At 39.2% G+C, this 17,478-nt stretch overlaps 1 protein-coding gene across 1 annotated transcript in view; it reads right to left on the reverse strand.

Moving 5' to 3' along the window:
• Positions 1-17,478, reverse strand: part of PPP1R1C (protein phosphatase 1 regulatory inhibitor subunit 1C) — a gene marked incomplete at both ends in the record, with an annotated part of 45,379 nt that overhangs the window by 18,190 nt on the left and 9,711 nt on the right. The window contains 2 exon segments of the mRNA XM_084288598.1: positions 2,085-2,145; positions 4,067-4,104. Of these exon segments, the coding sequence (XP_084144724.1) occupies positions 2,085-2,145; positions 4,067-4,104 (99 nt within the window).

Here is a 17,478-nt window from a genome sequence, read left to right on the forward strand (position 1 = left end):
TCTGGTTTGCTGTCTGATTTGCTCTCCAGATTACCACCTAAATCAATAGCTCTTACATTGATTTTTCCAGCACGCTGTATTCCAGTAAAAAGAACAATGCTCTGAGATGAGTCAGCTATTTGCTACATCTGCAGGGACTCTGGTGCAATTTTGTTTAGGAAAATAAAAGCAGAAGCCAAAGTACACACACATATATAGTGATAAGAACCTGCCTTTTGCTTGCACCCTAACCTGACACTGTCTCTGCAGACACATGGGTTTGCCACAGCTTGCTAGAGAAACTACAGGCCCGCCTCAAGACAGATCAAGCCATGGAATGGGTGGAACCAAAGTGTTTGGGGGCAATGTCAGACAAATAGGAACACGGTCTTTCAGTTTAGGTGACTGCGATGGCAGAACAGGAAAGTATGCCCGGGTTTAACTAAGAAGCCATGTATTTACTATCACACATAAATCACCAGCAGTACTGCACTTTCATATATTTATTTCATAGGTTTTCACATATTTGCATATTCCATATAACAAGTACTATAGTCATGGTACAGTACTGAGAGATATTCATCATCCAGAATGTCATTCTTTACTGTATATTGAAGACTACCCTGTGAGTACACTGAGGGAGAAATAGCACACAGGGAAAACGTGCACAAAGCTGAGTGAATAGTGTGAAATCATTTAGCCCACTATTCTGAAAATATTGCTGAATATTGCAAACCACTATAAAACTAGACTTATTTAAATCATTACAGAACTTTTACAAAATTCTGCATTTCATGGTAATGCTTCCACAGCATTGTGTATTTTGGATTGCTATGTTTTTCCTCCTAATCTCTTAGTCTAAACGAAATAACATTCATGTTTTCATAGCAATGAAGAGGAAGAAATAATTAATTTTCTACTCCAAGACTTTTTAAAATAAAAAGGACAGTATTTGTGACAGTTTAGTATGTTTAGTACGTTGGAGCAATTCAAGCGGCTTACAAGTAGAGTTACCAACTTCCAGGTGTCCACCCATGGACACTGTACCGTGCAGTTTAGGGTGTTAATGTGTACAGGAGAGGTGTTTTGCTCTTTGCTTTCTTCTGTGTATGAGATATTTCAGATCAGTTATGAGCTGTCTTTCCTACTAGAAAGTCTATTCCCTGTGAATAAGGTTGATGGAGGAGCAAAGTATGCCAGGCAATTCCCCAAACCTCAACAGTGGTAAAACTGAGGAGGCTGCAGTCCTTGAGAGGAGCTATGAGGACCTATATTACAGAGCACTTCATTTACACATGATTTAGTTTAGGCTCACGGAGCAAAATAATACAGCAGTGAGATCAATAGGTGTTATTGCTACTCATGCAAAGATTCTTCCTTCCATAAATTATTACAATTGACTATAATAGTTATTTCTAATAACCAATAAAAAAACTTCAGCCCATATTGACAAACAGATAGCAAGTCTTGTGCAGCACCTGGGTGATGTTTTCATAGCCGCTGAGTGCTGGAGAACTGAAGCTACAGAATGACAGCCATAGAACTGGCTGTTACAGTAAATTACCTAATGACAGGGTTCACTCTACAGATCAGATATTCTATTGTGCTGAGCCGAAGGAATGGAAATAGATGATATTCAAAATATATCCAGAGACATCTGCCAGGACTGGCTTTGGTCTGCAGTCTGGAAATGGTCCTATACTGAAACGTGCTGGTCTGAAGAGCTGATGAATTGCCACAGATCTCACCTACCTGCAAGCATTTGCAGGTCCAACTCTGTTCAGTCATTGGAGAAAAAAGACCTAGATAGAGCTGCCTGATTGCAGCTAATACTCTGCTGCTTTTATGTTCATTCCTGAAAAGCTCATAAGCCCTCTAAACATTTACTGAGATTTCTCATGACAAGTAAGGCTTCATGCTCCCTGTGTTGATTCTGTGTTCAAGGGAGATAAGTTTGAACTTCTCAGTGCGTGCGCTGTGCTACTCATGGGCACACGGGGCCACGGCTCATCCCCGGGTGTCCTCTGCACGCAGGAGAGGACAAAGCTGCCACGTGTAATGGGGGGAGTGTGCTGCTGGGTGCAGGGACAGTACCTGGACAGTACCTTTGAGGGCAGGCGGGGTGTACACGCTCTGCTTCCTTTGCTTTGGCGAGGCGCTCTGGGACTGGCGATTCAAAAGAGAGAGAGAGACGGTGAGAGACCGAGGTGGAGAGAGCCTTCCATGCGTGGCAACTCAGTCTTGCCACGCAACTTTTCCTTCTTGTTATGTGAAAAATGTAGCAACAAATGCAAATTCTTGTTTCATATTTGAAATCACTCTGGGTGCTTGCCAGTGTAAGTGGTACACCCTTACGGCCACAGTAGGGTGGGACTGAAACAACTCCTGAGTACATGCAAGCAGTGATGGGCAATTTGTAATATCCTGCAATGTTCTGCATTGCTTCAAGTTTAGAGGGTGCATATATCACTCTGAGAAGTTTCTATGAAAATGATACTCTATAAACCTGATGCCAGTTCCTGGCAACTTTTATAATTCCCAGGCAAAACAGACCCAATATTACTGAAAATTCATTGTAAAAAAATATTGTTAAGCATAAAATTAAGGTAGCCTGTGCTTTTAACAGTCTATGTAGCTGACTCTCATAAGGTAAATAAATAATATATATATTAAAATAATGCAAGATTAACTAATATGCCAACTAAACACACTATAAAGAATGATTCTGTGTATAAGTAATACTGAAATTCTTAATACATACATTTTTACATAAGTAAATGGAAGATGCTTCTCTCTGCACTTTTACAGTATATTACTCCCTAAATAATTGCATTAACCACTCTGCCTTTTGCTAGGCCTGTTTTAAGTGGTATCTTTAGTCACAGTTAAACTTTTTTGACCCCAAAATCACACCCATGTATGAAAGATGAATTATTCTAAACTAACAGGAAAATTACATGCAATATATGTAATTTTAAAAAATTAAATACAGAGTGTAATTTTTAAAAATTATATATGGAGTAACAGAAGTGTAATTAGACCAATGTACAGTTAACAAAAACTGACTGAAATATATTCCAGTGCTAAGGCAGTGCAACTTCTGCAGAATTAAGGCAGTTAAATTGGTGTTTATGTAATATGGAATATCTCTATAAACAAATGACAATAAAACAAAATAATATTTCACACGTGGCTAATTTTTGAAGACATAAATACCACATTACATTCCCAAGAAAAATATAAAAAAAGCTGTGCCTAAGCAAGCTTTATTTTCTCTCATCAATTTCTCATAGTGTTTTTGCTCGTAATGATGCTGTCTTTTCCCAAATATTTGATCAAAATGCCTCCTACTTTTCCCCTGAGTACTTCGTTATATCGTCAGGTAATTTTAATCAGATCTCTCTCTTCAAGGAACATCTGAGACAGCTCTTAAGAAAAACACTTCCACACGAATACAGCCAATCATATTACCTTATCACAATGGATGGAGTGATAACATTTATAAATAAAAGATTGTCTTCTTTTGAAAAAGCAAGCTATTTATAAACACTGTGGGGTAGGTTGTTGATCCTCACCCCAGTGAATCACTGTAAGTCTGTGTTTGAGTCCAAATCTAAAACAATCAATACCTCCTGCTGCTATTTAGAGCTTTGCCAGCTTCTCTGGGCAATCAGGGGAGGAGAAAGTGGTCAAGGAGCTGCAGGAACTATGCAAGGGGAGATCAGAAAATGAGACTGGAGGAGATGGCTTTCCTGCAGACAGCACCGATCCTGTGCCTGCCATGGGCTTGGCAAGCTACAGCAAGGGGGGAGTTTGCAGTGGTTTTGCAACCCTACTGCCAATGCTGGCTGGGACGAGTTGGCAGGGCCACCTTGGACCAGGTCGGCTTTGTTTTGAGTGAACAGGGGCAGAGAGGAAATGTGCCTTGGCAGTTCCCTGCTCTAGGGGACTGGCTGTGCTGCTGGAGGTGGGGTGACAGCACAAAGAAAGACATCAGCTGGGACAGACCAGTAGGCCACAATGGGATTTTTACAGGAGATCTATTTTAACAGTAAATACATTGTAAGAAAAAAAATATTTCACTTACTTCTGCCTGTGAGATGTTTGTTCTCTTCTCATCTTTTTCTAGAGGAGGAAAAGATAGAAAAAGAGAAAAGTTAGTACAAAAGACTTTCTTTGTGCAAAGTATTGCAGCTCTGCCCTGCACCCTGCAGCACCACTGTAAATAAGAAATTTCCTTTTTGATTTACAGCTTGTTTGTGTACCTCAGAAATCCAGATGCCCTGATTACTGTTTAGACATGAGCACTGTGTCTAAAGCCTTTCACTCACGTGTTTTGACTGTGAACTGACAAGTAGTGGTGTGTGGTCAGCACCCAGCCCTTTGGCTGGGCTGGCAGCAGGGCTCCATGCTTGAGTGGCCGTGAGGACCCAGGGCTGCTCTGCCCAGGCCCTGCACTCTCCCATTTCTCCAGAAAAGCAGGCTTACCAAGGCCTGGTAGGTTGCAGTAAGCCTCAACAAGAACTCCAACTCCATTCAGCTGTTAATACACTAGCAATTACACTCGAGCACTTAATAGTAAGATGCAAAACCAGCAAACCAAAGCATAACTAAGTCTAGTCTTTCATCTTAAAAAAACACTGGTGTAGTGTTGGCTGTGAAATATTTCCTGGTACTGCTTGCTTTTGTTGCTTTAGTTTGCTCTTGAGCATAGGCATGGAAGAAACAGTGAATGCTAGAGATTTCTAATGAAAAAAGCACCTCTGAAAACCTAGCTGAAAAACTAAATGAAATTGCATGAAGCAGAGGAGCCAAGGATCTTCCTAACCATAACACTAAATCAGTTTGTGCATCAGATTAAATTATTTTTCCAGTGTTATCTTGATATGGTTAATGGTCAAAAAATGTGTCTTCTGAGGATGATTTCCCTAATATTTGACAAAGATCATATGGGATCTTTGAAGCACAATAATTTGGAGCTCTAAAATTTAAGTGTCTCTTAAAGACAGACATCACTGTCTAATTGTGCCACCACGCCTTACAAATTTTTCCACGTACAGATACCACTGTGCAATTTCTACTGAGGTGTAGCAGATCTGAAGGAAGAACTAGGTCTGTGTAACATCACTTCATCCAGCTTACTCTCTATGTATTGGCTGCCGGTGGTGTGCTGTGTGTGAAGAGGAGAGCCAGTCCAGGCAGACTGTCTGCATTTCCTGTTGTGCTCTTTACCCTTATGTCCAGGCATCTTGCAAATATTAATTGACGTAGTGGGTTTACTCAAAGTATGGATTCGCCATTATATTAGAGACATCCAAATGACTTACACTCCAGGTTAAAATATGTGGTTCAAAACAGAGCTGATTACTCCAGTGTGGTCCCAAAGATACGGAATTAGACAAGACAATCAGGAGGCCAGTTCCTGCCATTGACATTTGCATGACCTTGGGTAGATGACTAATCTCTTCCTTGACTTCCCTACCTGTAAATAACGATTGCAGTACCTAGTATCCTTTTAAAGCACTTTGGAGCATGAAGATAGGCTGGCTAAATGGGTGATTATTTAAGTGTTTGTAATCCTTCATATTGATAGCATAACAGAGACACAGACTGCAATGACTCAACATTTGATTTTTTTTTAGCTGAGAATCCTGGATTTAGTTCAGAGGTAGAAAATTGAATAAATCAGTAACTAAGGGCAAGGAACAATGAAAAGTAAGTCATGTCCCATTACTTCTTGAAACTCTAAGCTTGTCCAAATTCAAAGTATTTTTGGTAAACTCAGGCTGAGACTTGCACAAGGAAAGAAAGCTGCAGTCAGCAGCTTTGTCAGGTTTCAGGTCTTGTTTCTAAGGATTTGCGTTTCTCTAACCCTTTGCACTTGCACTTTTAGTGTTCCTCTTAGTGGGGTGACATTAAACCTACCAGAACTGGAAAGTTTCCAGCCTTTCTTTTCATCCAGCAGCCTTTATATGAGGGTAATTTTGTGAACAAGAACTGGTCCTGTATGGAGCTACAAATCATTTATATCCACAGGTCAAGGAATGACAACAAACAGCATTAAACTGTGGAAATTCAAGAATGACTTACAAAAACACAAAAACAGTTTTTCAAATCCAATAAAGAGATATCAGAAATGAACCTGAAGGACCAAATGAAACAAACTTGAAGCAGCAGGTGTGAAGTGTTTTACATGAGTTGTGAGATAAAAGGAAAGACAGAGATGGTTGGAGGTATGTTTTGGTCAATGGTACATTTTGGTAGACATTCATTTTAAAGACAGAAAGGGTACTCTGCATGCTTATTTTGATTAAAAAAAAAAAAAAAAAAGTCAATGGAGAATACAGATCTTTAAGGAGAGGCAATGAAGAATAGGAACAAGAGAAGCTGAGATCACTGTATGTCATAGACCAAGGCAGGGAATAGAAAATAAACAAAAATTTTCAACAAAAAAACTCTGCACATAGAGGAGAGGGAAAAGACATAAAGCAAGGAAGATAGAGCAAGAAGAGAGCAGCACTTCTTCTATGCGTGCAGCTAAGGTAGTGATGGGAGACATGGGCAGTGGGGTTGTAGCAGAAGCCAGGGGAGAAATTTAGAGATGACAGAGAGCAGAGCAGGAGGGCAGTGTGTGCTGGAGCTCGACCAAGAGCACCCTGTCCAGGGCAATAGTTTGAGCTATACTGGTGTAACTGAAGGGTTGCAATTATATTTGTATGAACACTCTTCCTTGGATAGAAATAGTATTTTCCCAGTGTAAATTACATTGCTTTGAAAGCAGTTTAAGTAATGTTTAATGTAGCGGTTTAAATAATGTCGTGAAAGCATATTCTTAATAAGAGAGCGTCCACCAGAGACACACGGGTGCACACAGATGCTCTCACTACATCAGGTTAGTTCTGGCATGAGAAGAAATCTCAGAAATGACAACATTTGTGATGGGAATGGATGGTACAAGGTAAGAAAGAACATGATTAGTCAGCTGCTGTGACTGAGACGTACCCACATAACAGAAATCAAATGATATTTCCCACCCTTACATCCCTGTCAAATCCATTGACAATTAGAAACTGAATTTTACTAAATTCTTTGAACATAAATTCCTCTTGAGAGGGGTGAGGAAATGATCTGAAACTAAACAGACTTGATTCACAAGGGAGAATGAAATCCCTTGTTTCTCAGTGCCCTTCAGTTCCCATTGACTATTGTGCACAATTCTACTCACAAAAAAACACCATATATTTATACAGAACAAGTAATTTCCTTTTCTTGTTTATAACTAGGCAATTACACATGGAAAATTCAATTGATCAGGTGTACTTGTCTCTTATATGAAATTAAGCTCTTGGTTAGATAACTTCTCCCTACAGGTTCTCTTTCTGGGGCCAGGGAGACTGTTTAATGATGTTCCATTTTCTTCTCACAAACCATAACATTGCTCACAGAACACAATACTGCTCTGTTGTACTCCAGATCTGAATATATGGCATTTTTCCAGTTTGACTTATTCTCAGCTGCCCTAATTAGCTAACTACAATCTAATACTCAAGTCATTTCTTGACAGCTTTTACGTTTTTGTTTTCAAGTGGTATGTTAGAAATCATATAAGAACTGAGAACAGATTTGTATTTACCCAAGTTACTGGAAAGTGGGGATTTGTCTCCCACATGCTCATGTTAGCTTAGCTTTTTTGAACATTTATTAGCACAGCCACCCAACCAAGCTGGCAGAATAATCTGAGCTACTCCAAGGGTGTCCTTACATGAAGTCAGAAGTAAGGTGGTGTTATCCGAGGTCAGACAGGATCATAGCATACAGAAGCTGGCTATGGGCAGAATGACAACTGCCTAATGCAGCTCATAACTCTTCTCATGAATCTCCATTGCTGTGGAAACAGCAAGGACATGCCGAGGGAAACCTGATGGTCGCTTTCAAGATCAAAATTCATCTGCCCCTCTTCTCCCACTGGGTAATGTTAATGCACTTGCAGCAGTCATGCAGGGCAAGAGGTGATGTGTTTTAAAATATGTGGCCTCTGATATCACTCATGGACTCTGCAGTGGAGTCATCCAGCAACAGCTCATCTCATCCAGTTAAGTACCCTTCTTTCTTTCCTCTTGGCAAGAATAAATAAAAGCCTTTTCTGCAGGGTTTCAGTCAGGAACTGGAGGAACAGACCAGGTCAGAGAGGCTGGCTTTTACACAAGAGAAACTCAATAAAAGGCTGGTTGTTGGAGGAAGCGTTGTGTAGAGAGTTTGGAATTTTCCTTGGGAAAACAAAGATATGGAGTTTCAGATAAAATCATAGGTGGTTGGTAGGGTTTTGGAATTATTATTATTATTTTTTTTTTTTTTGTGTCAGAGTATCTAAATTTCCCCTTAAAATAATAACTACAATAATTCTTTAATTGCTCAGATAGTGGAAATAATGCATGAGTCACATGCCTATAATAGATGTAAGTAAAAGAAAGAGTTAAAAAAGAATGGTCTCAATCTCAGTGAAAGAAAGGGACAAGAAAGAGTTTAAGGACATGATGACATCAGTCTGGAGCCTGCTTACAGTCCTGCCCCTGCACTGTGTCAATGGTACCACTGGGAAGAGCAAAGTAAATGAGCAGAGCTATGGACACAGCCTTTTGCATGCAGACTTCAGTGCAGGACACACCAAGCTATGGAGACAGAAATCAGGTGATGCTACAGCTGTGAAACAATTCTGCCAATTTTGTGAGTTTTTGTGAAGTGTCTCCATGGCGAAACACTACCATGCCTGTCAGCAAAGCTTTCTCTCTTGAAAAATGTGAAAGAAATGAACCAACTGCTGACTTCTTATGAATATGATTGATGATGGCATACGGTTTTGTAGGCAGAAAATTGAAACTCATTTTCCTGGCTCCGGCTCCACTTAGCCATCTCCTGAGATGAAAAGGAGGGTGGCTGTTGGCTCCAGGTGCAGGGGGTTGGTGTTCAGGCAGTGGGCAGCAGAAGCCTGCCCCCAGCCCTGCTCTGTGCTAGTTTTGCAACAAGGCAGATCACCTGTTTCAAAAACTTGCATTCAAATGGCACAAACAATTTCAGGAACCAGAAAAAGAAATGCATTATTTTTCAAATAATTCTTCATTCTCTTGCCACTTAGTGGCAGGTGAACCTGAAATTTTCCAAACATTTTGGTTTCTGTCATTTTACATTTCAATTTCTCCATCATAAAATAAGGATTTTTAAAATTATTATTAATCTACCAGCTTGCCTCACTGGTGTTTGATGACCACAGTTTGTATTTGCATTTGTATGTGTAAAATAAACTCACTGAAATCTGATTTAGAAATTGACTGGTGTAATATTATTATTTTTTTTTTTTCTGCTATAAAAACTACATTTCCTTTCTTCCAGAAGACAAAATAAGATCAAAAATATTTCATGCTTTGCTTTTGGCAGAATGCTAACCACACATTGCTGGATTAGCTAGAACTTCATAGCTTTTTACCAAACCACGGAGCTAGGAAATGGAAAAAGTACAATAAGGCAAATATTAAAAAACAAAAACAACAACAACAAAAAACCCCTCGTGTAGTTAATTGTTTGACTTTTGCTTGTTGGTTTCTATGTGCCTGTATCTATCAATGAGAACTTGACTATGAGTATGGATGTAATTACATTTAATTACAAAAAAAATATCTTGGTAGGCCCTCCCGGCATGAGTATATGTTTCTGAAAATTTTCACATTGCAAAAGCACCTCATTAAACTCCAGTACTGCAGCTGCTGTGGTAAATGTAGCTAGAGGGTCTTCTCCCTCCTCAGTCAAACACTGACAGGAGAGTACATTCATTACTGTTCTGCTGCATTTCACACACTAATCGGCATCTAAATTACTGCCTGCTTCTTTAGGGAATGCTAATAGCAAGATTTGTATAGGAAATAATTATAAAAACAGGAAAGTGAGGAGTTTGCTAGAAACACAAGCATTAGGATGCTTAACGTGTAAGGCACCTGCGGTTAAGGCATGTATCCTGTGGGAGATCCCGTGCTACCGTGACAGGACCTACCTGCCACCCTAGCTGAGGTGATTGTGCGGTAGATGGCTTTTGCACACCAAGTATTGGCACAGTGTGGCAAGGTTGTCCTGGCTGAGAGGACAGAGAAAGATTGAACTGATGGAACCAAAGGGAATGGGTCAGAGAGAAATGTGCATGTGAGACAGCACAAGGAGGTGGCCGTGGTCTTCTGTTCATGGGCAACCGCCTTGTAGGACAGGGAACTCCCAGAGGGCTGCAGTACTTTGCATTACCATGCCCTTAATTGCTACTTGGAAAAAATAAAGTCAGTTATAAAAAAATAAACATGAAAAGTTGCAACAACAAAAAAACTTCAGATGAAACTACAGTGTGGAAATTGTACTGATTTTACTGTTTTCTTTCCTAAAAAAAGAGACTCCTGTTCTGCAGAATTCTCTTCCTGGACAGTGACTTTCTCTGGATTTATTTTGATACAGTCTTGCTTACAGCATCAGAAAGTTGAATTGATTGTTCTGTTGGAAGTGCAGCATGGGGAGAGTCAATCTTGAAGCTGTGAGGAAGGGCTAGGCAGCTGGACATGGGGTGCTGCATAGTGATGTGCTTGGCTGGACAGAAAAGGACCCCAGTGTCTGTGAAGAGCAGACCTGTGTGCTCTTCCACCACCTGGCTGTTCCATGTCCCGCACCTAAACAAAAGGCCTGGATTCGCCTGGGCTTTCTTTACATCCGGACCCCACAGTCTTATAGCAGTGGGAAATGGCTCTGCAAGAAGTTTATTGCTAACTCAGCATTTACATGCTATTTCAGCCCAAGTGTAGTTGGTCATGCCATCTCCTCCACTAAGCTGGCTCAACATTGCTCTAGTTCATCTAGAAGTTTTTTTTTCCAATGAGCAATGACTGTAACCAGCCTTTCAGAGTTAGCTAAAATGCCGTAGGCCTGATGAATCAGTTTGCTTGGACATTTTATCTTTTCTTTCCACGTAAATTAGCACATTTATATTCACAAAGCTATTTCCCACCTTTGGTATTGAAGTAGCCATTACTAGTACTGAGTGTGGACAGCTGTCATCTTAGTTATAGCAAATACTTCCTGATGGTGCTCAAAGACAACTTCTAAATGAAAAGAATGATCATACTTCTACCAACACAACAGCATCTGGTCCAAGCTGTGTCTGCATCACTGCACACCACACAGGCAGTACCCAAGGGCCCACTTACAGCTGCACAGCTGTAAGAATGTGAAATAAAACCCTATCATAATATACATAGATCAAAATTTCTTTAAAACATGCATTCTGATACTGTAGTCTGGTTTAGAAGAAACTGGAGACATTACAAACAACAAATGTGAATCTAAATGCATTTGTTCACATCACACGAATCTCAAAAGGGAATTGTATGGTGGTGTCTGCTTCATGAGCTTGTTATTCCAGTTTCACACCCAGCTATGTAAATCAGCCTAGTTTCACTGGCATTAAACTAGAATATAGCAGTGATGAATCAGGTCTGCAGCCTTACCACAGAGCACTCATGAATTGTTATTACAAGCATCAAAAAATCATCCTTCCCCTAAGCTTTATGTTTTCAATTTTCTGTTCTCTTTCCCTAAGAGATTCCAAACCTCTTAAATAAATACATTAATAAATAAATATCTAATTACCATAAATCAATATAGAATCTCAAAATATACATTGGAAGATATTTTAAGTTCTTTATTTTCTCCTGTCTTATTAATAATGACTTATTTCTTATCAATAATGACCGAGTTGTTCTTTCTGCCTTCTTTGATACTTCAATACATACATTAGGCAAAACACCATCACATTCCTAATTATCACCATTTTGCTAGTGGAGATCCTCTTGTAATGCATCTAGGAGTGATGCACACAGATGGATGTAAGCAAGAGCACATTTGCATCTGCTGTGCTTTGCTGCTCTGCATAGGCAGGATGTGAGCTGAGCAGCACTTATGCACTTTGGTGAGCATTTTTTACACAACTAGACCCTTTTAACAATTTTTAAGGCCATGGACAAAATATGCACCATAATCAGGAGCTTTTTTAAAGGCAAACTGAACTAATTTGACAGAATGGTAAAGTCCCCTTGTAATATTTGAGTGGTTTTTGTTGTTGGTGGTGGTTTGTTGTTTGTTTGTTTGCTAGTTTTACTACTTCCATTTACTATTTTACTTACTAGCCCAGTCATGATTTTACTAGAACACAAAGCAGCCTTTGTGGAAAAACCTGTCATGAAAAAAATCTTCCATGCTAAAATTTCTTCTTCTCATAGCAAAAGTCCTGCAACCCCGCACCTGTGAGGCCCTCTTCTGCTCTGTGAGAGGGTCGGTGAGCAGGAATGCTGGGGCAGACCTTCCCAACAAGAAGTCCCTCATCAGTTGTATGGGGATGGTTACAGACTTGGCAGTTCTTCACAGAGAAAGAAATTAAGCAATGAGAAATACATTTAAAATAATTTTCTCTTTGAATAACTGATGACTGACTGAATAATTGACTTGACTTTAAATTAATGCTAGGCTTAGAGCTGCTTTCTTAAGTGTATCACTATCCTGAAGTGTATCTATCTACCACAGACTTCTCTTTGGTGAAGTCAACAGAGATAGCTCTCAAAGAACAAGGGGCAAGAGTGGAACAAGAACAAGAGTGGAATCAGAAGAAAGGAAGTCTTTTTCCTTTCAGTATCTCTGATAATATATATATATATGTATTTGGTCCGAATATAAACATCTTACAGGGTTTGGGGGAGTTTCTCTGAGATAAACTTTCTGTAAAATTTGCAGCTATCAGCTAGTAATTCATGGCATTACAGCTGGGAGACATCTCCTGCAAGACCACGAGGTGTCACTGTGACCAGAAGTACCCGGTCAGGGTTGGCCTATACCTGGCTTCCAAGCTGCAGTAAAGTAACTCTTTCCAGAATAATATAATTTAATTAAAAGCAAAGTACTTTTTCCCATTTCCAGCACAACAAAGTTAAGTTTAATCCCAAGTCTTTGTAACTTGTCATCTGTGCACACACTGCAGTGCCTATTATGCTTTGACCCTCTGGAACAAGAGGTACTTCAGCGCCTGGTTTAGTTTACAGGAAGGTTGGGGGAAGTGAATACTGCTCTAGACAAAACAATCCCAGCCCAGAAGTTCAAAACAAGTTGAGTGCTGCTCAGTGTAAATACTGTGGCAAATCTAAGGTCTGCATCAGCAAAACAAACCAGAGTTTATGAGAAAAGCAAAAAACAGAAAATCATTTTGCTACTGACTTCACTAGGCCATAAGCAACAGGAAGTTTTGCCATTGACTTCAAAGCCACGGTTTTATCCAAGATATATTGCATGAGTATGGCAAACAAATAAACAACCTACCAAATAACAACAACAACAACAAAATAAAACCAAGGAACCAACGAAGCAAGCAACAACAACACAGACAAATGACTGTCATTTAGTGAACTATTTCTAGCATTACGTCAACTAGGAAAGAACTTCAGCCATCTGTCGACTGACTTCTTAGTCTGAATTGTTACACATATGCATAATATAGATAACAATATATAAAAATATATAATACACATATAAATAATGACAGTCACATTAATAGTTACTCCATCTGTGAGATCCAAGTTAATTCATTCAACTAGATAAAAGTGAGGCAACTAGATAGAAGTGAGGCAAACTGAAGCAAACTCTTGTGATTGGTGATGTGGAATTCGAAATCCTTGGCCTGTTGGCCTGAATGTTGATTGTAAATTCAAGTCTCAGATGTGTGTAAAGTGTGTCTTAAAAGATACATGATGACTTGCACACAACTCTCTTTTATGGACATTCTTTTGTTCTGATTCAACTCTCTTCTGGACTGAAATGTAGATAAGAAAAATTCTTTGTGAGGCAAATATATGTAAACTAGGGTGATGCTGATTTTCTGGCATGATCTCTGGTGGCTCTGGGGAAGAACGTCATTACAGTAGGAGGAGAACCTGACAGCCAGCATTTTTATGTGCCCCAGGAGGTGCTGGAGGGTCAAAGTGAAGTACAAGATGACCTTGGAAAAACAGAGTATCACGGAGATATAGAACAAGTCAAGGGACAAGGACTGGAAAATCAACCTAAAGCATGACACTTTGTCTCAAAATTTGACTGCCTTTGTAGAAGGAGAACTTACCTAATTAAAGGTTATACTGACACCAGGTCTATTCTGACACAAAAGCATACGTCAACGAAGATTACATCTTTGTTTTATGGATTAAGGGCAGTTTCCACACTCACAGCACAGACTAGCCTGGAACATGACAGTGAAAGAAAAGAAATGCATACAGTAAAAAGGGGGGAAGTAAAGATAAAGATTGCTTCTAAGAGGCTTGAGGAGGGCCAGAGCTGTTCAGTGACTGCCAGCAAATACTTGGAGGAGCAGGAGCAAAGAGCAGAAACTTCCCACTGAAATGAATGTGTCCAAGCAAAACATACTGCCAAACTGTTAAATATTTGCAAATAATGGCTAATGTTTTACCAACTATTACCAAAGCACATTCACAAAAACGTCCCAGATAGTTTGCCCATTGACTCTAACACTCCTAACAATATATTAGTTTGTGAAAAGACTTAACATGTTCATTAAATATTTTCAAGTAAAAAGAGCTAACTACCTTGAGAGAACAAGTTGGGAATTCACCAGTAATACTGAATAGTGTCAGTAGCATGTTACTTCCCAGATGATTGCTTGATTTATGTTCAGTCTGTGTTCAAATGAGATCGTGAAGTTGAAATCTAAATACAACTGAGGCAAAGATCATAAAGAAAAATCTAAGATGACCAGAAATACAATACTAGCTGGTCCCGTGATATACGTTTAAAGCATTCCCTAATAGCGTTGTATAGAGGAATCAATTGCAATGGAAAATGGCTTGGAACTGACCCACTGGTGGCAATCTATGTACTGGAGATGTAGTTGCAGTAACTACCCCTGAGAGTTGATCCTTTCTCTGCTGTGAGCAACAAGAACATTCTAAGTTCTAAAATAAAAGGCATCATCAACAGCCAAAGCTAAAAAAAAGGTCAAACATTTCTTTGCTTGCTATAGCTCATAAAACAAGAAAAAATATCTTAGCTGAATGGTTGTATATTGTACAGTCTGGAAAGTGACATTTACCAGGGGAGAAGAAACCATATACCAAATAAAACTCTTCCTTAGCCAGTGATTATTATTGCTGCCTTTGCAGTTTCCTTCCTTTTTGAATAATACCTCAAGGATTTCAGTAAAAATATGTTTTAAAGCTAGTCCTTGCCAACTACTCTCTGCTTTCCTATGATTAGATTACACATGCATAAAACCCCTCATGTACATGTATCAGTTTATGCACAAGTGAAGAGAACTATTAGCAATAGCGCTTCTTGGGTTTTGTGACCCTTATACAAAAAGAAGATGCAAATGTCACTTTTGTGGATTAATTCTTTGTTTTTTTTTATCTGGAAGTTTTCAAAGAGTCAACATAATGATATTCCATAATCTCATTCTCACCATGAGCATGGCTAGACAGGATGGAAATGACAGGGCAATCATTTGTTAACGCAGACTAAGTTAGCCTGTAATTTCCAAAGATGTTTTTCAGAATTTCTAGTAACCTCACTAAATACCAGGGCCAGAGGGGATTCTGTGTTTTGTGTTATACGTCTTCATCTGCACTGTCACAATCAGCAGCACATCATTGTGATTCATGTGGAATGAATTGTTCCACACCCTCCTACAGGATATGCTATACACATTAAGGCCCAAGTCATCCACTAGCATCAGCATTTTAGGAAGCCTGAAAGCACATTTCTAAACAATTACAGCTCTGCTGTCTACTTACCTTATTTCAAAAACAGAAAGTAAAAAAACTAATGTTGAACTAGATTAAAACACCTGGATCACAGTTCTTTTGATGAAAAATATTATTTTCTCTCTCTCCCCCTCCCCGTGGTTCCCCCAGCCCCCTCCAACACATTTAGTTCTTCAATATAATTCCAAATTGGTGGTGGTCAGAAAAAGAACAGGAAAGCTTCACCCACATCTTTGCTTTACACCACTGTCTGAGAACAGCTACAGCAGAGAATTCAGAAAGACTTGAAAGGAATGCTATCACCACAAGCCTTTCTCTTTTCTGAGTAATAGAGACTCAGTGCTGAAACGTTTAGGCTGTGGGATGTCTGTGTACCAGGATAAATAGTACTGCAGGATGCAGTAGAGCTCGCTGCTTTACTTCAATAAGAAGTTTCCATCTGGCCCAACTAAGCTCATGCACTGCTGTGTGTGACTATTCTCTGCTTATGTTCTCAGAATGAAGGATATGGTCTCAAGTGGAATATACTGCCTTTAAAATGCACATTTGTGTACTTAGCACTGCTAATGGACTTCTGTAAGTGTGGTTTGGCTCCACAAGATAAAAAAAATGCCAAGACATTCACTCTCTGTGGTATGCCTGTGTCCTAGGTATCCCAAGGAAAACACGAACGAAATGAGCGTGTAACTGCACTTCATTCTGCTGCTATCATACTCTCTTGATCACCCAGTAAAGCTATTTAAGGAAAATATTAGAAGTGATGATTTTAAATACAGACACACGATTAGGGTTTTAAGGGGTGGAAGAGGAAAACAGTTCCTTCCAACAGACATAGGGTATAATTCTATCCTAGAACTGTTTAGATGACTGTAAAAAGGAATTAGGCTGGTTCAGCTGATCATATTTCCACAGCTCATGACACAGCCAGCTCAGACACAAGGAAAGCAAAGCCAAGCTCTACAGTCCCCTTACACTCTCTGAATTTCAGCAGTCCAGCCTTGTGCAGTTGGTGAAAACTCCCCTGACTGATAGCATCTTTTTGCTTAGAGTTCCTGCTAGCTTTCAGTCCAAATTCATTAAATGCCCAATGTTGGTGTATGTTGAAGTGAGGCTTTAACATGAATTACTTCACATAAAGAGTTAATTGTTTTTTCCTCCCTGGAAGCTCAATAAATGGGGCTATCTTGATTGATGCTTTAAGTGCAACCCCTCCCCAATATTCTGAACATAATGAGGTTAGTGCTAAAAGCTGGATTCTCTCTCATCTGTCCACATTATCTATTTATTCTGCACACATCACCATGGTGAATGAGTGCTGCATTAAGTACTAAATAGGAGAGGTCAGACAAACCCTGTGTGTTTTTTGTTTTTTGTTTTTGTTTTTGTTTTTTCTCCTCAGGAAGGCTGAAACATTTATTAATGGATTTTTGTTTATTAGCTTATGTTTTAAAAAAATATATCAGAATTATTACATTATTGAAGTATAATTTAAGCATAATTTTAAAACATAATAATTTGATATTCTTATTTAAGCCAATTTGTCTTACTATGCTTAAATGGACTTAATTTCAAATTGTCTATGATTTTTCTGCTGTTAAAACAAACAAACAAATAACCCATCACTCAAAATGCAAAGAGAATGTTTTGCTCCTGGCTAAAC

Source organism: Netta rufina (genome assembly GCF_964035555.1).
Source record: "Netta rufina genome assembly, chromosome: 6".
Taxonomy (NCBI): Eukaryota; Metazoa; Chordata; class Aves; order Anseriformes; family Anatidae; genus Netta; species Netta rufina.